The 23,212-nt window shown below is 43.7% G+C and overlaps 1 protein-coding gene across 1 annotated transcript in view; it reads right to left on the bottom strand.

The window, feature by feature from the left end:
* LOC309600986 (scavenger receptor cysteine-rich domain-containing protein DMBT1-like) overlaps positions 1-3,167 on the bottom strand; it is a gene marked incomplete at both ends in the record, with an annotated part of 121,119 nt that extends 117,952 nt beyond the window's left edge. Inside the window, 2 exons of the mRNA XM_082333723.1 lie at positions 776-1,099; positions 3,056-3,167. Of these exons, the coding sequence (XP_082189849.1) occupies positions 776-1,099; positions 3,056-3,167 (436 nt within the window). The remainder of the gene's footprint in view (positions 1-775; positions 1,100-3,055) is intronic.
* Positions 3,168-23,212: the final 20,045 nt, after the last annotated feature.

Below are 23,212 nucleotides of genomic sequence, written 5' to 3'. Positions count from 1 at the left end.
TTGGTTTGTTGTTCAGTGCTGAGTGGAACAGTGTTTGGGAAATATTGACCTGAAAGAGGGCAATGGGCATCCTGTCAGCATCCCAATCCCCTTTCTACCACCTGGGGTCCATGGCCCACTTGATGAAAATTTACTCCTCAGTTAACCATGATGTAGAGGGGTAGAGCACACCTTCAAGCCTTCTCCACACAGTTCCTGGAGCTCAGCATTCATTAGCATCATGCTGTGATGTCCAAGTTAGGACTGGCTCACAGACAAGTGACCCACAATTGAATTTCTCATCCCAGTCCCAGTCTGGAGAAGAAACATATCCACCAGGAGAGAGTATTGCCACAAAATACAAATGGAAAGAGACCATGTAAATGCTCAACTTCCCTGCCATATTGCAGCCATGAAATATGTGTATGTGCGCATCCAGGTGGGGATCCTTCAGTCTCCTTACCCATTAACTTCATGGTGATGGCATAAAAGGCAAGAATAATGTGGATCAGGGAAAAAAAAACCCATGATCTCTGTTCTTCCCCAGTAACAGAATGAACACAACCACAACCACCACCATCACCCCCCCCACCCCCCCGCGTTTAACTGGTAGAACTGAGCTGGACAACCTTGTCCTTGGCATGGTACAGGTCAGTACCTGAAGCAGCCATCCCCATCCTGAGCCCTAAGGGTAGCACTGATGGAGAAATAAAATTTTGCAAACAGGCTTAAAAACCTCCCTCTACATAGCACAACCTCCTGGGGTCAGACGGGGAGGGGCGTAAACATGAGTTACCTGAGCACACAACGCCTGCGTCTTCTCCATGATTGCAGTTATGCTCTCCCCAGGGTCTGGTCCTGCAGGCAGAAAGGTCAGCTTCCGTACCGGTGCAGTTCATGTCATCCAGCCAGATATGACCAGTTCCTTGACCAAAGTGAGCTGAGCCAGGGGCTGACAGTGCTTCCCCACAGTCCAACTGCCTGCATACGACCATGGCATCGGACAGATCCCAGCTGTCATCACACACGGTTCCCCACTGCTGTTTCCAAAGCACCTCCAGCCGCCCCACGCAGCGGCTGGGGCCGCTCACAAGTCTGATGGGAGCTGTGTTGGCAACACCTGAATCCCAAAACAAGCCAAGGTGGAAAATGGGCGTGAGCCAGGTTTTGGCTGATAGTGGAGAATGTAATATCTTGCTCTTGCAGGAATAATGCCATTTTGGGTCTGTCTGGGGAAGGATAGCCGAAATGCTCACCATTTTTTTTTTCCAGCAGGAACATTATAAGAAAAGCTTGCTGGGTAAGTGGTGTAAATTTCTTGCACAGGTGGTGTTAGGACTTCTAACACATCTCTGTAAGCAGCTGCAAGATCTTAGTCATCTAGGACAGTTCTGATCATGAGATTCATACTAATATGTCCCTCCCAGACACATGCCAGATATTCAAAACCTTGGATGAGAACCAATCATTTCCAGCCATGGAACAGTCCCAACACACCCTCTGACATGGTGTGCGACAGCTCCACACCACAGAAACCCTAGACTGTACCCTGCACACAGTCACGAAGATGAGAGGAAAACCTCAGATTGTGGTCCTTCAGAAGATGAAGGTCACAGAGTAAGTGCCTCCACACAACCTGAGCTGCTGCAGCACCATGGGTCTCACATCATCCCTCCCCACCCTCATTGCGCAGCTCCCTGCTCCATGCACAAGACCGTGAACATTACTCCTGAGGTCTGCCACTCTCCCTGTGTTGTGCAAGTTATCAAAGGAAGCTTTCACGTCACTTCTCTGGGTACAAATTAGGATATCTGCATCCTTGTCCAAAACGCTTGCCAGAACTTTGCTATCTAGAGCTTGCTTACCTGCTGCCATGTGGAGCACAGTTTGCTCACCTACATGAAGGTTTCTAGTGCCATTTGTAGACCTTCACCCTCCAGAGCAGTGGTTGGAGTCCAGGATTGAGAAACTAGGGCAACTCAAATGGCTCTAGACACCTACGTTAAGGCAACTGCCTACAGTCCATAGGGTAGGATTCACCTCCCAACTGCTGACAGTTGCAGTGTTGTCTGTGCTAAACAACGGCACTTCGATACGATGCAGAAAAGAAGGTATTTCCAATCAACATCCATCCATAAGGGAGGAAGACTTGAGGTAGAGAAGGGACTCTTTCTCCGTATGGGTATAAGGAAAATCCAGGCTACTGTTGGGATCTAAGCCTGGCAGAAGATGCCAAAGATCCCTCCTTATTCAGAAAGGCCCTGCCAGATGCTTAAACTGTGTCTACATCTTTGGTCCTGGGTGCTGCTCACCATGGCCTTTATACACTTATATCAGAGGCTTTAGAGCAAGGGTTGCCACTGAAGGCTTGCCAGGTCTACTCTTCTATGCTGTTGGAAAGCATGGATATTTTTCTAACAAACTTTGAATTCCCAGATCATCCTCCTTGATCATTTGCAGAGCTGGCACAGCCTTTACTTCATCCAAGCCCCTGAAACAGCTTCAACTTGTACCATTTTTTTTTAAAAACCAACATTTTTGTTTCAGGATAATCCTTATCCAATTCTTTTACTACTTTTTGGTTTAATTGGTTTATGCTGATTTGCAGCTGCATTAAACACCAACTCTGACAGGGAGGCAACGGAGGTCTGCTATGCTTACTCACTCTTAGGTCCTGGCTCCGACACAGACCATGACTCTAGGGTGGAGGAAAAAAACAGGACTACATTCTGGATTACACAACTCAATCAAAGGAAGCTCTGTCTTTATGCTTGCAGTTGTTTGTTCCCAGGGTTTGTCTCTGTATGTTTGCATTGTTAATGCCTTTAAATCTCTAGGTGACTTTTGGAAGCCAAATGATCTCTGCTACTGTCTTCTCTTGTCTCAGAAACATCAAGCCTTTTTCCAGTGCCAGGAGTTAAACCCCAAGCTTCCTGGATCTTCAGTCCTTTATTCCAGCCACAAAACCCATTTCCTTGCCAAGACTGGGGATACGAGAGGGGTCAATCCATCATGAGTCCCATTTATCAGATTGTATCCAGAACCCTGTTCTCCAGGAGCAAAGGAAAAAACTTACCCCAAAGACATGTCAAGAGGAAGAGAAGAGTTTCCATCCTCGTTCCAGTGAAGGCAGCCAGGCTCCCACTGCGGGCATCCCTGAGTGGGAGAAGATTTTGTGGTGGTCCCATGGTAGCAACAGAGACCTTATACAATCCAGCCCCTGAAGGCCTGGTCGGCAGTGCAGAGCAGGAAGATCGTCCTTGTAGGAGAGACAAAGAGTCAGTGGCTGGCTGGGGAGGCAGGAGAGAAGACAGTAAGGACCAAGACAGGAGGTAGATGACAAATATTCCTTACCCTGACTCCTCCCCTTAATTGAAGGATTCACCCTCCACTGTTGGCTCCGTCCCTCCTGTTCCTTGCATCTCCCTATGCTGCTTCCCTCCTCCCATGCTCTTCTGTTCATCAACATATTAAGGGAAAATAACCCCTGCTAGAACACACTGGATCTTTTCTCCTCTGTTGTTGTTTTGGCAGAAAGAAAACTGTTTCTGACACTTCTAAAACTGCCGTTCTCCTGGCAGGACTAGCTTGTGAACAGGCAGTGCCCTAGGAAGACTTCTTGGAGAAGGCAGGAGTGATCTCTGTGTCTGCCTACTCCTCTGACTCTTAAATGCTGTCTAGGAACAGGAAGCATATGGAAAACAACAAAACACCTTCTTTTACTGTGAGGGTGGTCAAACACAGGAACAGGCTGCCCACAGAGGTTGTAGAGTCTCTGTCCTTGGAGAGATCCAAAACCTGACTTGATATTGTCCTTGACAACTTGCTCTAGCTGACACTGCTTGAGCAGGGGGCTGGACTAGAAGAGGAAGAAGAGGTCTCTTCCCACCTCAGCGACTCTGTGGATTAACTCCTGCCTGAACTGGGGGACAGTGAAATAGTCTCTATATAGTGGTGGTGGGGAAGAGTCTCTTAGGAACTGGGTGGGACCACACTTGTGAAGTCACTGTAAACCACTTACAAGAATGAGAACTTCAGGATGAAAGAGTGCAATGCAAGACATTGTCCCAGGACAAGGACACAGCATGTGCAGGTAAGAGGTTGAAGTAGGGAGCAGAAGATAAGCATGGCCTCTGGAGAGATATGGCTTGCAAGGAGTCTGCTTAACATCAGCTTGGATAAATAACACTGGTGAACCTACGTTTCTGGCATTTAATACTGGTGATTGAAATAATGTTTGTTTTCAGAAAAACTTTAAGTTAGAATCATAGAATACCAGGTTGGAAGGGACCTCAAGGATCATCTGGTCCAACACTTCTAGGCAAGAGCACAATCTAGACAAGATGGCCCAGCACCATGTCCAGCTGAGTCTTAAACATGTTTAGTGTAGCAGAGTCAACCACTTCCCTGGGGAGATTATTCCAATGAATGACTGTTCTTATTGTGAAAAATTTACCTCGTGTCCCATCGGAATCTCCCTGGGAGTAACTTGTACCCGTTACCCCTTGTCCTCACCATGTGACTCCTTGTAAAAAGGGAGTCTCCATCTTCTTTGTAGCTCCCCTTTAAGTACTGGTACATGGTGATGAGATCACGTCTAAGCCTCCTTTTCTCAAGGCTGAACAAGCCCAGCTCTCTCAGCCTATCCTCATACGGCAGCTGCCCAGACCCTGGATCATCTTGGTGGCCCTTCTCTGGACCCCCTCCAGCCTGGCCACATCTTTTTTGTATAACGGGGACCAGAACTGTATATAGTTAGCCTGCAGTTCACTTATTTTCAGGGCTAAGTCTTCCCTTAAAGAAGTGTTTTTCACTGGTTCGCTCCTGGGGAAAAGCAGACTTTCTGAGACCTACAGGGCCAAACTCATAGTCACCAGTTCAGATTCAGCCTGATAAAGATGCTTTCAATGCCATGGACCAGTTGTTTTCACAGGCAAAAATTATGGATGAATTTTTGGATATCTGTGATGGTATGATTGGGCTTGACTCTGGAAGATGTCCAAGAAGAACATTTGGAGACATGAGGAACAATATAAGGTGGAGGGCTTTACTGATTGCCTTGTTACCTAGCCTGCCCCTGTCAAGAAGCTTTTGGCTCTGTCATCTTTACTGCTGACTTTCAAGTGATCCTAAGCTGCTATTTCATCATCCTTTGCCTTCTCTTCTTCAGAAAACACAAACCCAACTCTGTTGGCTTCTCCTTATTGATCATGTGCTCTAGGTCCCTGGCTATCTTGGTAGTTCTTACCTTTGAGCCAAACCATGGCACAGATTAAGGCTGAATGCAGAAACCCTTTGGATCATAGCAGATATTCAGGTCATTCAATTTATTTGATCTTTCCAAATTCCACCCCCCCCCCTCCCCCCCCGCCCCACATTATGGGAGTGTGGAAGCCTCTTAGATGGAAGAGGAAGCATGTTTTGAGCATATTTCCACAAGAGAAGTGTCAAGAGGTGAATCTTGTTGAATCACATGCCATGAAGAAAATTGAGCAGATGAGCTGGCTACTGAAAAGAAAGGCTTTGAACAGAGCAGGCTGCAAGAGGGACAGAGACCATAAGCCAAGAGGAGAGATCCCATGAGATATCGGAGCAACAATAAACAAATCTTATCTGCTGTGGACAAAATATCAGCAACACCTTCTATGTCTCGGAAGGGAGCCACTGAGTCCTCGTGCCCAGATCTTTGTCAGAGGTGCCGATTAGTCTTCCTGCTCTGCCTTAGTATTTCACATTTTCAATCAAGATATGTCTTTCTCAACTAGCCATTGTTCCTTCAGTTCTGACCCTACTATTTACTTCAACTTCAATTGGCTTTGTAGTTCCTTGTTTATCCTTCAATCCTATTCCTATTGACCTTTAATATAACCCTATATATCCTTTAATATATCCTATATACCTTTAATATAACCCTATATATCTTCCTTGTTCCCACTTACTAGAAACAATAGGCCTTTGGCCAAGTAGTGGAGCAGCTCTGCATTCCTCTGCTCTTACATCTCCCTCTGCTTTTGAAAGCATCCTGCCTTGTCTTATTTCCCCTCCCTGTATTTGGAGGAGGGCAGTCTGCTGCATTGCTCTTCCCTAAAGTCTTCTCAGGAGCCTGTAACATAATGTGTTCATGCAAAGCCATGCTGCAGCATTGATGTAAGTCTGCGGCGTTAAGAGGTTGGGAAGGAAAGGAACGTTGTGCTAGGTGCAGGATGAGCCCCACATGGCTTGAATGCAAATGTCTGAACAGTGCACGCAGACATTTGGAACACAGCTCATGAGTGAAGGCATTTGACTATAGTGTATAACAACAGAACTGTTCTGTAAAGGAAGAAAAGACAGGAGCTGAAGGCAGGCACCACACAGGCAAACCAATGACATCACCCACAGGGAACAGTCCCATAGCACCAGAAGAGCAGAGAAGGATAATTAGAGCGATGGGACCTACCAACAGTACAATAATCATCAGGTGAAGACAAGGTAATGTGCCAGCACCAAGGTCAATCCAGGAAATACAAGCAACTACTCAGGAACAAGGCTGGGAACAGGCACATCCACATCAGAGCTCAAGTAAGGATTGAATTTCTAACCCTGAGCTTAAATGGAGCCTGTGGCCAGAGGGTGTGGGTGGAGGCTTCAGGTGTGGGTGTTAGTGTAGGCTCCAGGCTCGGGTAATTAAGGCCTATTAATGCACTCAGCATCCTGACAATAAAAGAGGGGAAAAAATGGTTCCTAATGTTAATGATCTTAGAGAATATCTTGTAGTTTTGTATCTCTCTCTTTATGTCTTAGCTCCTGACCTGGTGGTCATTGGGTAGAATGTGGTGGCCATAAGCAGGTGTGCAATAAAGGTGGCTTAGTCTTCACAGCTAGCAGGGCTAGAAGGCTTTTTCTAAGTCAGGTCATCTTCTGGCTGTGTCATTGCTCAAGACTTCAATATGGACATGCCAACCATGGCACTGCTCACTGTCCCTGGGACAACTTTCCCTCTCTGGACAGTGTCTTGCCAAGCCTGGAGCCATCCCCTGGTGTCTCTGGTTGCCTCTGTCAGGCAGTTAGGCTGTCATTCATTGCAAGCAGTACTTTGGCAGCTGCACCACTGCCAGGAGCTGGGCTTCCCTGAGGGCTCTCTGGAGGCTCGGGGGTACACAAACCACAGAGCCATCTCTTGGCCAAGGTCCACAAAGGTCCTTCCCCTTCTTTGATTCCCCAAAACCACTCTGTGGGGACAATCGTCTAAATCTTGTAGAGGTCTGATTATCTGGGATGCTTCTGGCTGTGGTCCCTAGGGAGAACCCATCCTGCGCTACGCCTCTTTCAGCACAAGGACAAGGCTGTGCTTCTAAATCCCACTGCGCCGTGCACAACCAGCCTTGCTTCATAGAAACCCATCACCTGGTTTAGGCTCTATCAGGCTGGGCCAAGAGAGGTGCAATGGCACGCTGTCTTGTGTGCACACCCATTCCTAAACTCTTGTACAGCACCCTGGCCCTAGAGCTGACCGTGCATGTCCGTCTTGGACATGTCCTGTGTATTTGAAGAGTTCCCATTCTTGGCTTGGAAAGTGGAGGGGATGTTCTAATAGCACTAGCAGTCATACCAGCGGCTATTTGTGTTTTGCAGGGTGGAGTCAGGGTATTTTTGTAGCTTTGTGACTGCAGGAGGATTTTCTAATCATATCTATTTTTTACAGCATTCTTTGTCATCAAAGGAGAGAACATCTCTCTTATTTTTATAAAAGATAAACACACCTAGACATTTGACCTTAGGGGGATGCTGCACCACTGATTTTTATTATCTGAGCTATCCTATCTGCTATGTTTTTCTTTCATGGAATCTGTAAGGAGCTTCTCTGACAACTGCTGTTCCTACAGGTCTGTGATCTCTTCTGCTTGTCCTGGAGTGCTGTCAAGGCTGCCTGAGATCCCTTCTGCCTCTCCTCTAAACCCCTCTAGCTACACAAGCTCCTAGACTGTCCCTCCATGCATGGCTACTTGTGGCACAGCTCAGGGTGACCAGAGCATTAAGAAACCCTTGCCCACCCCTTTGCATTTTAGCTGTACCTCCTGGCTCCTTGGGAATCCCAAACTTTCAGGGAAGGTGTTTCTTTTCTGCAACTTTTCTGTCTTGGATTGCTGCTTCTGCCTTTTGCTTCCCAACTTTTCAGCCAAACTTGAGACAGCTACTCAGGCTTGGCTTAGCCTGCTTTTCTCTTGCTGAGGACACCCTGACCTTTCGCTGAAATACTTTTTGTTTGTATAAATTCAGCCTCTTTGTGGTTTTTGCTGATTTAATGCATGGCTTTATGGTCACAGGCTGACAGGGACATCTGTCAGTGGGACACTATGGCAGGCAGGGCTCAGCCTGCCAGCTCTTGCTGGTTCACCCAAGTGCAAGGGCTCTACAAGAAGCTCAGCATCTGCAGCAGGGAGACTGGAAACACCTGCTCTGTCTATATGGTTCACCCAGCTGGGGTGTTTGCACGCTCCAGCCCGTAGGTAGAGCCTTGCACTTGCTAGTAAAAAACAGGTTTTGTGTTAATACACCAATGTAGGGCACAGGATTTGCCTTACTACAAGCAGATTTTAGCTTGTTTTAGCTGTGACAGTGATTGTCTAATACTCGCTTAACTTTTGCCTAGTGGTATTTGCGCAGCTAAGCTATAAAAAATAGGAAATGCATTAAAATAAAATCCCAAACCCCAACCAAATGCCAAACTATGTAGCCTTTGAGAAATATTAACACTGTATGTTCATTGAGGCTGAGGGGCTATTGTGTAATTTATTGATGCTGAACACGTACATATGTTTTGAAGATTATGTAGACCACTTGTAACTCTTATTTTTCTGTAATAATCATATAATTGGGGCTATAAGTGTTAATATGATTGCAATTAGACCAATAATTGTTGATCTATATTTTTTGCCAATTATTGACTAGATCAATAATTGTTGCCAATAATTGTTGCCAATAATCCTTGGGCTGTTAAAACATGAATGAAGCTAACAGTAAATTCTTGGCTCTATATATAAGGTATGTTGTCCTTGTTCACGCATAATAAAGAAGGCAATTAAATGCAATAATAGTTCACAAAAATCTTGGAAAGATTGCATTCATAGCTGCCTGTATTTTAAAGGAAATGAAATTATCTTTGTTTCTCAGGCATGATAATTGTGCTAGTGTAATACAGTACCAAATCATCCAAAATTACTTATAGTTAATTTTAACACCTTCAAAGAACAGGTTTGAAAGTGAGTCATTGAGCTAATGAGGTCATAATGCCGTTAAGTCCTTAAGTGGTGTGCCGCAGCCCTGCTAAGGACATGTGCGAGTCAGACCAGCTCTAATTTTGCAGGTTCTCCATCATTCTTGTCTCAACAATTTTGCATCTGTCTGCTTTCACCTTTCTTCTCTTGCTTGGCTTTCATTTGTGAGCTGTCTGGCAGCTCAATGGTGTTCTCGTGCAAGAGAGACAGTCACACCAAACTGCGCATCAAGGGCCTCAAGCTGCAATATTTTTCTGCTGTGTGTAGAAGAAAGGTGTGTAATACAACCATTAGCAATGGCAACATTTCACCTGCATCAAACTGGAGCATTGCGTGGAAAAATCGTGGCAGCTTCTGGGTCTTTTTTAAAAAAAAACAACCCCCCAAAAACCCCTTTTCATTAGAAACAAATGGCAGTAAATTTATTTAATTGAAGGCTTTAGCTACCTTAAATTGGGCGTGCTGTGTCACAGTCAAGACTTTTACCTGTTCTGCAACTTTGCCAGTTTGAGGCATTAAATAGTTCATGAAAGAGTTATATTCTACAGTGTAATTGCAAAAGTAACTTCACGTAGACATAAATTTTTTTACAAAACTTTGCTTTGCACTCAGAAAGGGGTTTGATTAGTGCAAAATGCTTGATCCTTCCTATTAAAACATCATTTTTGTTTGACATCAGCCATTGCAAACATTGTATCCCTCAGGCAAAGTAGGAAAGGATTTTCTCTATAAACATCAGTTTGTAAGGGTGATGAAAGGCACAGGAACTGATCATCAAAAGTTCTGACTGTTGGAGGTATGTGCTCTTTGCTAATGACTAGATTTTGATGAGGCTTTCTAATTGCTGACTGAGATAAGGTGACCGTACAACTTTGCCAAGGGCTAACAATGGCCCAACTCTTATGACTTGTTTAAATTTGGTATCAATAGTGACTTTTTTTTTTTTTAGGACTGCAAAGTTCATTTGCTTTTTCAGTTGTGAAACATTTGTTGAGTGATATTTTCAGCAAGGTTTTGGTGACTGACGTCTTTCTTCTAAGTTCAGGTGCAGTCATCTTATGTACAAAATAATGCGATAGATTACTATGCAGGCAAACAGTATTGTGTTAATATTTGATCTTCTCTTCCACTTGAGGAAGTTACCTATTGAACAAAGTGCTCATCTCTTTTAAAAAGTTGTCACGAAACAGTGATTTAGGATCCTGCCAACTACGCCAATTTGTTGTGAATCCTGATTTAGGATCCTGCTGACTATGCCAATTTGTCGGGAATGGGTGATTTAGAATGCTTAAGGAATCACCAACACAGGTATCAGCAAAAGTGGTTTTAATATGATGTTGTAAGAGTGCGAGTTAACAAAGTTTGATGGCAAGGTTCACTCTATTAATTACTGCATGAAAGAATCATACAAAGGAAAATTGAGTTAGAATCAAGTTAGAATGATTCACAGAGAGACCAAGGACACAAAAAGGTAAGGAGGACCTCCTGTTGAGTCGGAGTAGACTCCCTTGCTTTCTAAACTCCTGACAGGAGCTTAGGTGTGGCTAGGTCCAATCTTAGTCTCAGACTTGGTCAATAGTTTATGTCTAAGGGATTGTACATGCAAAGTTTATGTAATGTTTCATTAGCATCAATTCAGCCTGCAATCGAAGTCACCAAGACAAAATCAAAGTTACCATACTACAAGGTTATGCGTGGTATCGGTCACTTACCAAAGATCTGTCGTTGGTAAAAGGTCTCTCTGCCTCAAGGAGCAACCCTGAGAGGTGTCCCAGCTCAAGGGGAGATCACCACCATGCAGCCATGCTGCCTAGCAGGGCGAGCTCTAAAAAGGCTCACTTAGGCTGTCATATTTATAGGATAAAGTGGCTGGCTTGTAGTCAAATTACATGCCACAGAAAAGGTATGCATGAGGCTCCTTGTACCCACAACTTTCTCTGTTCCTTGATAAATGAGTCTTGGAAAAGCCACCCACTATTCATGTGTCAGTCGCATGATCGGTGTTCCAAGCGCATATGCATCAACGCTCACCGTGTCCCTCTGCTCCTTTGTGGGTTTTCAGAGAACAGACTGAAGCGAGAGGAGTTCACAGCCTGGCTACAGCTCAGGCCTTTGCCTCTTCCAGAGCCTGCACTGAACCACCGCCAGTCTGGTCAAGGGGTTGAGCACACCCATCGCACTCCACCCCGTGACTACAGTCAATCCACTTTATCGACTCATAGAGTTACTCACAGTTACCTCTTGCCTCTATGTTATAAATATGTGGTGTGTTGTACATCAGTGGTAGGAGTCCAATTATCTTAGTTTAAAGTGTTCTGATTAATGGTTATATACCACATTACATACAGAATCAGTTGACTGTATATGTTTTAGATGCTGGATTGATGTAATTTGTTTCATTTTTTTGCCAAACTCATATACATAATGATTATAAGCAATAAACATAATAAGGTTAAAACTAACAAAACTACAATTGGATGTAGCATCAAATTCAAAATTCCAGTTGCTGTTGGTGCCCATCCAAAAAGAGATTCCCACCAGTGATGTTTTTCATCTTTCTTCACTCTTTCTGGGACATGGTGTATCTCCTCCGCATCGTGATGGACACTAATTAGGGTTTTTTGTCCGTTATTCTGGACTCGTTTTAGCAATTGACTCAGGTCATCATGTTGCAACAGTTTTCTCCCCAATGTGACATTCATTCCAATGGAGATAGGCAATAAATCTTGATACGATGTATACTTAGATTGTAACAATTGGTGAGTTGTGACAGGAGCTGAATAGTTAAAGTCGCTTCCTATGATTTTGGTAAAATTACAAATACAGATATTTGAGTGATTATAAGTCTCTACAGTGGTAATGTCTATAAACATAGAATCACAGAGGCTTCTCATGTAAATAATTCCGTTTCCAACATGTACAAGCACAGTTTCAGGGGTTTCATCAGGATATATTTCAAAATGGCAAACGTTTTGCTCAGTGTCAAGGCAAATGTCTTGGCCCTTACTGGTATTACTTTCACAAATCAGTCCCTCTTGTTCCCATACAACACAAGCATCAACACCAATAGTTTGCCATTTGTTCCTGTTTTGTTGGGCCCATACTCTATGTTCTAACGGACAGAGGACAGTTCCATTGCGATTTAATCCCAGCGCAATGATTGGGTATATGGTGTACACCAAAGCATTGCATATTGTTAGAATAAATGCTGTGGCTTTACTGTCGGTAGGGTTATAGGTAAAACTGAGTAGACACCACCAGGATTGGAATTCCCTTTCAAATTGAGTCGCATTATCTCAAATTACCTCTGCAATTTCAGTGGGCAAGGTGCCCTCATCATCTCCCCTTATAAATGCTGTTACAGTAGATTGCACCCACAGCTGAAAAACACGTACAGTGTAGAATGTACTATACTTACCATATCGATTAGCATAAATAAAGGAAGTGAGGGTCTCCACCCGGTGCGTCGAGCTTGTTGGTGTATAAGCCAAATTTGGTCCATGCTGATGATGATTGCTCCTCTGAGAAGGATAAGCAATCCTCTGATGGTTAACCTGATCTCCAGGGGAGATGCGCTGGCATCATTCCCAGAATCGTGCCTGGAAAGGGAAAACAATACAAGTCTCAGCGGGGCTTTTACGGATGGGTTACCCCTTAATAGCTCTACTTGCTTAACTGCTTGGACTAAAGACAAAAGTCCCTTTTCCCACTCAGAATATCTCTGTTCTGTCTCTTTAAATGCAGTCAAGCTAAACATTAAAGGTCTTTTTGGCCCACTGGGCCCGGTCTGGAATAGATTGCAATAAGTGTTCTGCAAAACCCCATTCTGCTATAATATATCATGGAGGTATACTGGCCCCGGTGATTGATATGTCTTTAGTTTCTGTATTAGAGTTTTGACTGCCTCTTCATGCTCTGGGTTCCACCCCTACAGTTTTCCCTCTTGTACAAGTGAATACAGTGGGCGAGCAATGATAGAGAATCCAGGTACGTGTTTCCTTCAGTACCCAAAAGTACCCATAAGCTTTGTAATTCTTTCCTAGGTTGGGGCATCTGTAACTCCTCTATTTTACTGAGGGTGTCTGGTGGGATTGCTGCATACCTGCAATCCATCAAGTACCTAAAAATTTTACTTCTCTACTCGGTCCCTGACATTTTTCGTGTGGAATTTCACCTTCTGCTTTATGTAGTGTTTGCCACACTGCTGCCGCCGCTTCCCCCACCTTTTCAGAGGAGGTCCCTCCAATTAGGAAATTAGGATATCATCTATATATTGGCACAGTTTCACATCTTGAGGGAGTGAGACTGCTTGTAAAAGTTCGACAAGTGCAGCATGAGCAATTGTAGGTGAATGAATGCTCCCTGTGGGAGTCTGTTAAAGGTGTATTCCTTCCCAAATGAAAGCAAATTTCTCTTTATCCTTCTCCTGCAAGGGGACCATAAAGAACATGTCCTTCACATCTAGCACTGCCATCCATGGGTGTGTGGCTGCTTGTCATGTGGCTGTTAAAGTTGCGATATTAGGTACTGCAGCCGTTAGCGAATCTGTGTTGGCATTTAGGCACTGATAATCGATTGTCAGATGCCATCTCCCATCTGGCTTCTGGATTGGCCAGATGGGTGAATTATACAGGGAGTGGGTTCTGGAAATAATATCCCACTTTTCTAAGTCTGCTAATACTTCAAAAATCCCGTTTTGTGCCACAGGAGAAATTGAGTATTGCGGTGCATTAGTAGCCTTCAAATCAGGGAGTGCAGGGGCAGCACGAAGTGCATGCGCTGTAGCCTCCCTATTTCTATGAGGGGTTGATGTCAGTACTTGTACCAAAGAACCATATGCTGTGGTCTGGCAAGCACCAGCTTTGTTTGGTTAAAACATAAAAACCCAAAATATTTTTATTGTGCTCTTTGATTGCAAAGCCAGTCGACGACATGAGCTTCTCACCAGAGAGCCATAAATTAACTTTCATGGTTTGGCAAATAGCACTTGCTCCATTCACTCCAGTAATTTTAACTCTTTGCCATCCAGGTCGTACACTAAGCATCTCGGCATCCTGTTGTATTAATATTGAAATTAGCATGTGAATTCCCCCCTATTCTCCCAGCATCAGCCTGGTGAGGTGCCTCAGGCTTTATCTGTTGGAGAACAGACCTGTCATTATTCATTACAGCCCTTGGAAATCTTCCAACTAACCAGTAAAGCAAAGCAAATCTTTGTCACATACAGAACAGCTCTGCGGAAACAAGATGGGTTCCTCATTCTTGAAGCATATAAACAGTGCCACATCCTTTCCACAACCACCTTGCTTTGGGCGAGGCTCTGGGACTCCTGTTGCTTAGGCCTCCAGCAGTGACAGCAAAAAACCTCTCCCTTTCTGCTCAGAGAGTTTTAATCCTCAAAGGAATAGCTAGTGCACGTTTATAGTCAGCCCCTTCCTGGGGATGTGTTCAGATGATAGCAAATAGGGGCCAAAGCTAAAGTGGAGCATGAAGCAGAAGGTTGCCAATATGGGGCTGTTAAAGGGCATAATTGTACCCACACAATCTGTTTAAATTTTTTTTTTTCCTCTGAGCACCTGGAGGGCCATCCTGACCAGCATGGTTTCACTCCCATCTCCATTGTCCTGCACCAGACCAGCAATGAGATGCTCTGTGTTGGAGCTGTTATGCCATGGTACACCTTACGGGTGACATCTATGTGTAGATGGAGACAGCAAGGACTTATCTGCAAGATCTGGAACCTGGAAAAGGGATGGGATCTGTAAAGCTCTTCCCAAACATTTAGAAATATCTCTCTGCAATCAATAGCCCATTCGCAATCTCTGATGAGGATGATACCAGGAAGGTATGTTGGTACTGGGATGTGGTGAAACATTTAGCCAGCACTGAAGAAAGGCCCTGGACAAACAGTGAGGGGTAATGTTTGGCCGGGGAGTGTCCAGACCATCCGTCACATCAGCACTGTGTTTTTTTATCCACCAGCTCATTAATTCCCAGACTCTGTTAGTAGGTGTCTGCCTCTTTTTCTACATCAACTTGTGATCCCTCTCTTCTCTGAGTGACACAACTGCACTGATGTCCAAAAACAGTCATGGGAGGGGGTCACAGCAGGCACACAAGAGGTTAAGTTGTAAGATAGTGGAGACGGAGGGCAGGGTGCTCCAGCTCTTGGCTGATGCCTCACCCAAAGGCAAGGTCTTTGGTATGCATATGCATATCCAGCCTGGTCATGGATGAGGTGAGCTTTCCTGAAGCTGCAGAAACTTTCCAGGAGAACCCTGTGGCTGACCCTTTTCTATGTGTATGGGAATCTGTGATTAGGCTGTCTTGTATAAAAAATGAACAGAGTCCTTCACATAGAAGTTTTGCCCTGAAAAGAAGCCAAAGAGTTTCTTCTAGCTGGAGAGCAAGAAGCTCCTGGATGCTAGTCCATGCACTTCCTGCAAAAATCCTGCTTGCAGGTAGCCCACCACAGCCTGGAAGTACCAGGACAGAAACCCAGGGACGAGTGGCTACAGACACAAGCTCCAAATCCCGTCAGAGCAGAGATGTGGAGGTGTTCAAGCTCTGGACCTTCACTTCACTGTGCATCATCACCAGCTATTTTGACAGATGTCCAGGTACAGCTCATTTTTCCAAGGTCCCTTGTCAGCATATTTACACATGTATGTGTTTTGTAGCATTAAAATACAAAAAAGAAATTAATGGTGAGACAAGTAATGGTGTCATAATTTTGGGTACTAAGGGCTTTTTTGGGGCTGGTAACTTAATTCCAAAAGCACATTTGATCACAAAGCAATACCGACTATACAAAATCCATGCTTTATAGAGAATAATATTTACTGTCTTGGTCATCAGGGGTGTGCAGTTGTAGTGACTGGGAGATGAAAGTGAACAGCTCATACAGGGAATTGCACATCTCTAGGGCAAATAAGCCATTTGTCAGAGATAACCAGAAAGCTTCCCATGACCTGTAGAAGGAAAGGGAAGCTCTTCTTGGTTTCCAAATCCACAAAAAACAGAAGCACTGGCAGAAGTAGCGCTTGCCTTTTGGCTCATACCGAACTCCGTGCAGCTTCGCCAAGGTCGCAACTCCCTCTGGTGGGATGACACTGTCTTTGCCTGGAGTATTTTGTCAGACGCAACAACATAAGTTTATTCTGTTTGACTTCCCTTCCCCATGTCTTTTCACTTGCTAAAACTCCCCCCTCTGCAGTGTGTGCACGTTTTCATTGAAAGGATTTTTTTTTTTTTTTTTTTTTTTTTTTTTGTTCATAGAAATAGCCTCAGAAGAATGCAAGACTTCCAGAGGGGGGAGGTTTTATGCAAAATATTTAACATTGATTTATACACAGATAGAGAATGCTGTCAGTTTGGGGAGGGCACACATTTTATCTTCTAATATCAAAGCAAGTGAGGACATAGATGCAAGATTGCAAGTAGGAAGGCTTTTTTTCTCCCCAAAGAGACCTCCTCCAAAACATCCAGCGTCAAGATCACATTGGCGCCTAGCAAAACCTATTCCCCTGTCCCCTTTTCTCCTCCTTCCTCACCTTGGTTCTTCCTTCTATTAAAAGTAGATGGTGGTAACAGTAGTTCAGGATGGGAGACAGTCCACCCTTCTGCTTTACCTTCAGGTCTTCTAAACCTGTTCCTGCACAAGCACTTCGGCGCATGGCTAAGGCAAACATCAGGTAACTACTAGGATGGTAAACCAAGAATTTTTTTACAGCACAGTCAATAACAGTCATTCCTTTTTCCAGTGATTATTCTGCTTTTAGATTAACTGTAATTTATCGGCCAGCCCTACTAGTTTCTTGGGGTCCATTTCCCACAGCATTATAGAAAGCTTCCACTGTCTGAAGTTTTCTAAGGGCTCTTTACATTTCTTCTAACTTATCGTAGAGTGTTTGACCACAGATAGTACAAATCCTCAGCCCCACCCATTTTTATTTTCTTTCAGTCTCACAGTACTGCATTGCAAAGGTTAATAGGTAACCTTTGGAAATAAAAGGGTTAGTTTTATGGTCAGGATTGCAGTGGCTGACAGGGTCCAAAGGTACCAGTAGCCTTCTGAGCATCGCCAACAGATGTAAGCACCTGCATGTGCATTTCTTTAAGGAGCAGCTGCGTTTCTGGAAATCCAGGTTTGTGTTTCTCTCTGTTGAAGCAATGGTTTATTTAGCTGCTTCTGTAGGGAAGAGCTCTGAATATTTTCTTTGCCCGTTGTTTCCTGCAGGCTTTGTGTTGTGTTGTGTTGGTTGCCAGATGTTTTGGGTGTTGTCCTGAAAGATCTGGGGATTATCTCTGCCGAGCTCTGTTTGTGTGTATTTTTGCATGGTGAACTGCTGCTTGGGAGCGAGAGAAAAACCTCAAACATACCTTCATATCTGTTTATCCTGAAGCCATGCTTAGCGTTAGATTTGGCTTTGGGGTCAAGTAGGGTCGGATTTAGTGGAGAGAAATCCATGCTCTGACAGTGAGATGTGGATGTACAGACCCTTTGGAAAGGCCCAGATGAGCATCGATATCATGTAATGGGCACGGATCCCTTACTGGGCTTCTCCATTTTGGTTTTTTTCATTTTTTTTCCTATGGCATGTCGCGGATGGAGTGAGAGAGAAGCAAAAATATACTTTATTGATATAAAACAGTGAGTTAACAAAGTTCAGTGGTAAATGCGACAGTGGTTTAACAAGATTTGATGGCAAGGTACACTGGATTATTTACTGCGTAGAGGACAGGGTCAGACAAAACTCTCAGGGAGACCCTCCCATTGAGTCATGAGGTTCAGAGAGGACCCCCTTGCTTTCTAAACTCCTTCTCAGAGAGGAGTCTACGTGCGGCTGGATCCAGTCCTAGTCCCAGACTTGGTCAATGGTTTATGTCTAAAGGACTATATATGCGCAATCAATGCTTTATATCACTTAGCTAAGATTTCAAAGTTTAGCATGCTATTAGTCACTCACCAAGGATCTGTTGCGGCAAGGAATCTCTAAACTTCAACCTTGAGAGGCCTTCCTACTCAAGGGGAGATCCTGGTGTGCAGCCTGCTGCTGGGCAGGAGAGCTCAAAGGGCTCTTGGGCAGCGCAGTGTTTATTGATTGACTCATAGTCATATTTGCATACCGACCACAGATTTTAGTTTCTTCATTGTGATTAGGTGGGCGCATTGCACAATAGCCCTTGCCTATTGTGTTGTTATCTGTCTCCCGAATCCACTTTGAGCTGGATGCAGCCGTCATGACCAGACGCATCCATTATGACCACCACTGGTGGTTATTGCCTGAGCAGGGTTAAGGGAGATAAAGGTCGGGGGGGCGGGGAAGCACACCGTCACAGGGCGTTACTTTCATTTTTGTTGTTCATCCTTCTCTTTGCTCCTGCTTGTAGCTGCTGTGCTCATTGTGCAGTGTTATTCTTCCTACTCAAGGTGTTTGTTGCAGTCTTTGCATTTACTACGGTGTCAGCATTGCAGTCTCAACAGAGTACCTGGCAGGCACTTTAAGCCTTGCTGTTTGTTATCATGGCTTTTTTTCTCTATGTGTTTTGCAATATGTTGTGCTTTTTCTATTCTATTCTATTCTATTCTATTCTATTCTATTCTATTCTATTCTATTCTATTCTATTCTTCCTTTCCTATTTCCTTGAATCCCAAGCATCCCAGTTCTTGTAGCGCTGTCACTCAGCTATGATACAAAAACCAAAGTGAAACTCATTCTCTAGTTATCCTGGCAGCAGAGGAAGTCCTGAAGATGGTGTGTGAAGGTTCAAAAAAAGAGAAAATTACAAAAACAAATAAAACGTGTCAAAATCTCTCATTCTTAATGGCTATAGGAAGGGACTATATTGTGCCTCAAAAAGGTAAAAGAACTAGGACTCATACTATGTATCATTAACTAGTTAAGTGTTAGGCTTCTAACATAATTTAGTGTCGTGGTTTAACCCCAGCCAGCAACTAAGCACCACCCAGCTGCTCGCTCAACTGCCCCCAGTGGGATGGGGGAGAGAATCGGAAGAGTAAAAGTGAGAAAACTCGTGGGTTGAGACAAAGACAGTTTAACAGGTAAAGCAAAAGCCACGCGCACAAGCAAAGCAAAGCAAGGAATTCATTCCCTCCTTCCCATTGGCAGGGAGGTGTTCAGCCACCCCCAGGACAGCAGGGCTCCATCACGCGTAACCATTACCTGGGAAGACAAATGCCATCACTCCCAACATACCCCCCCTTCCTTCTTCTTCTTCTTCCCCCAGCTCTCTATGCTGAGCATGACGCCATACGGTGTGGGACAGCCCTTGGGCCAGCTGGGATCAGCTGTCCCGGCTGTGTCTCCTTCACACTTCTTCTGCCCCCCCGACCTCCTCGCTGGTGGGCGGTGTGAGAAGCAGAAAAGGCCTTGACTCTGTGTAAGCACCGCTCAGCAATAAGGAAACCATCCCTGTGTTACCAACCCTGTTTCCAGCACAAATCCAGACCATAGCCCCCCACTAGCTACTATGAAGAAAATTAACTCTATCCCAGCCCAAACCAGCACATTTAGTTTCCTGGTCTCCTTTTACCAGCAGTGAAGAAAACCAGCCACCTCTGGATCATGACATATTTTCTCCTCCTGTGAAAGTATGCATTGAGAAATTTTTAGTCGTCTTAGTTATCATGACCAGTGAAAACTCTGAAAATCCATAGGGAAGTTCAGATGGGCCATAATTAATGAGAGGTTCCATTTTGTATTGCAAAAAAGTGTGTGGTGGGGAGGAGAGAAGCGAATCCATGACCTGCCTGGACATGTGGTGCACTTCAAAGCAGTGCTTATTATGTTTTGCCAGGTCAAAGTCAAATGAAGGTCTTCCTTTTTTTTTCTATTTGAGTTATATTTATTATAGCATAATATACATATTTATATATGGTTTTATATCTATACATGTAGAGAGAGAGAAAAAAAGTGGGTTTGGTAATATAAATCTTGGAAACTTCTGCTTTAAAATCCTGGTTAATTTAGAAACTTTCATTTCTACTTTCATTAAAAATATTTGAGGAAAAAAATGGTTATAGTATTTCCAAAGAGAAATATATAGTTTAGAAAATACCGATGTGTCTTTATTTTCAATTTCTTTTTTTTTTTCAAGGCAGAATTTATGTTCTGGGATTTTGTATCTGTATTGTATTTGCTTTTTAACTCCAAGGAGCCATCTCAAGTCCTGTTACCGGTATTACTAAGGAGACACATGTCTGCCCAGCTCAGGAATTGCTCGCTTCATAACCACTGACTATTATCAGTGTTGGAGGGTCTCCACACAGACCATAGGAACGATCACAGGACTTCTCTGGCTGCTGAATCACTCCCCAGGTTCGTCTGGGGTGCAATTAAGCACGTGGGTAGTGTACATAAGCAGACAACAAGATGTTGGAGTGAATCTGGGAATGATGTAACTCAACTGTGCAGGACCCCACATCATTTATTTTGCATTCGAACATAGACTTTTCTCTTCCACATAGGTATGGGGCTCTTGGTCCAGCTGACAGGAGTAATCTTCATCTTGGTATTGGTATCTACACACCATCCCACTGCAGGTAATTTTGCTCTGTAACAGATTAATTTTGCTGTGTACTGAATCCATTTCAGAGACTATGAATAGATTTGAACTGATGCTCCCTATGACTTTCTTCTCCACTGAAGGAGGTCCAGATTTAGATGATTTCTTTGGCTTGCATGTGAACACAGATGTATGTTCTGGGATTCAGCGTGCTCAGCTGTAGGCATTAAAACTGAGGACCTGAGATCTATTTATCTGAGGTACCTGTGTGGTCAACAGGAGAAGACAGGCATAACATAATTGATTTATCTCAGATTCCCATCTTCCCAGTGAATGAATCACTCTGTAGGGAAGGCAGTTTCTCCATGGTTTCTCTACAAGAGGACTGCCTCAATGAGAAACTTAGCTTTTAGGTGGCTAAAATTTGGTGAGATGAACATACCTAGATAACCAAATGTTATCAACACTACAAAGGGAGATGATAGGTAATTTTAACTTGCATGATGTGTGGCAGTGCTGGATGCTTGTAATTTGAAGTGGATGGTTTTGTGTTTCAAATGCATGTATGTGCTTTTCCTCATCCTCAAATTTGCAGCTGCTTCTCCTGATGAGGAGTTGTGAGAGGATGTGCTAATGTCATTGGGTAAGGGCTGCAACTTCCGTGGGGAAAACACTTACAGGGCATCATAAATGCAAAACTTCTCACAGGCTTCTTCCCCTTTAGCCTTTAAAACCACTGCGATTGCTGAGCAGAGCTCAACCCGTTTGTCTCTCTCTTCTGTAGGTGGTGGCCATGATCCATTGCTTGTCTTGGATGGTTATGAGGATGATGGTATTCGACTCAAATGTTTCTCCGAGAGGTTGTTTTCTGAAGTTCAGGTGTTGTGGACAGATGGTAGAGGAGACAATGTCTCTGGGACTCCTCTCACCGCTGGCACCACCACTGCTAATACCAGCAGTTCCATCATTCTAAAACCAGGATCTGGAAACTCTGCGTCCTGCAAAATAATTGATAAACTGCTGAAAACATCAACAGAATCTTCAGTTGTCATTGCGGGTGAGTGTGAGCTTGTGTCCTTGTGTCCTGGGAGGAAAAACAGTGAGCTGATGCATGCAGAGCAGATTGCCCCAGAACCTCAGTTTTCTAGTGGAATAGAATAATCAGTTTCTACAGAAGTTTTCCTCAGTGATACTTCTTGGTCTTTGCACTGAACCACCATTAGGTTCCATGGGCAACTCCCAAACAATGTCAAAATATTAATAATAAAACCACCCTTCCATGGGTGTAATGCCATCCAGGGGAAATAAAATCTTGTTATTGAGCAGTGCTTATTCTCACTTGCAAGGATGGAAGATGCTGTTCCATCTCTCTCTCTTTTTCTCTCATTTTCTTCCACTTCTGTTTCTGTTACTATAACATCTAATATTCTATTCTATTCTATTCTAATTCAGTGGTTTACACAAATCTCTGATGGTGCTTTATAAAATAGTCTAGGGATGTAAAAAGTCCCAGTGAACGGCTCCTACAGGTGTCTAGGAATGAAATCTAGATCCAAATTTGTTTTGTTTCACTTTAGGCATGTAATCAAAGTATAAAGTTGATAATTCAAGGAAAGTTATAACTGATCATCTGAAATAATTTGCAGATGTCTTCTTTCCTGCCACCTCCCCTTGGCTGGCAGCTTTTGTCGTGATCCTGCTCTTGAGCATATTCCTGGTTATCGCTGCAATTTATAAACTCAGAAGTAAGTTCCACTCTTCATGCTAAAGTGATGAATGCTTCATACAAGCCAGTTGAAAGACAACATCACCACGTCCAGAATTATGTGGGGAGGAGGGTACAGGATTATGAACAATCACCCTCGTGATTCTTCAACCGTGGGTTTTTACTGTATTTTTGCTTTCTTTGCAGATTGATTTTTAAGCATCTCTTTACTACTCCAGCATCTTGGGGTATAAACCTGTACAATCACATTTGCCAATATGAATTGACATATTACTATAGTGAAATTATCATTGCAACTTAATCTCATTTTTGAAATATAAACGATTCTTGCATGTAACTGAACTATGTTAGTGCACCCAAATGTCTTCTTGGCTTAATTTATTTGCAAGTAATTTTATTACTTTATGAACTACTTTCTAACTAAGACAGTTCCACAACAAAAATCTATCGCCAAGACAGCATACTTGATTTTTTTTCTGCCTTCAGCATCACTAGTTTTGTTCATTAAATTCTCTGTGATTTCTCATTATTTTAATGGAAGTATATGCAAACCAAGATATTTTGAAAATAAGTTGCTTCCTTACCAAACATGACCACCACGAAATATGAAGTTTCATTTGAAAACCTACAAGCAAGAAGAAAGTAAGATAACATTTTCCTTCTCTCTGCCTCTCTCTTCTCTCCCTCTCTCTCTCTCAGAGAACAATAAGACAACTACTTG

This window comes from Platalea leucorodia (assembly GCF_965183815.1).
Source record: "Platalea leucorodia genome assembly, chromosome: 27".
Lineage (NCBI taxonomy): Eukaryota > Metazoa > Chordata > Aves > Pelecaniformes > Threskiornithidae > Platalea > Platalea leucorodia.
The sequence above is the reverse complement of the archived record's forward strand: the minus strand, read 5'-3'. Positions and strand labels throughout refer to the sequence as shown.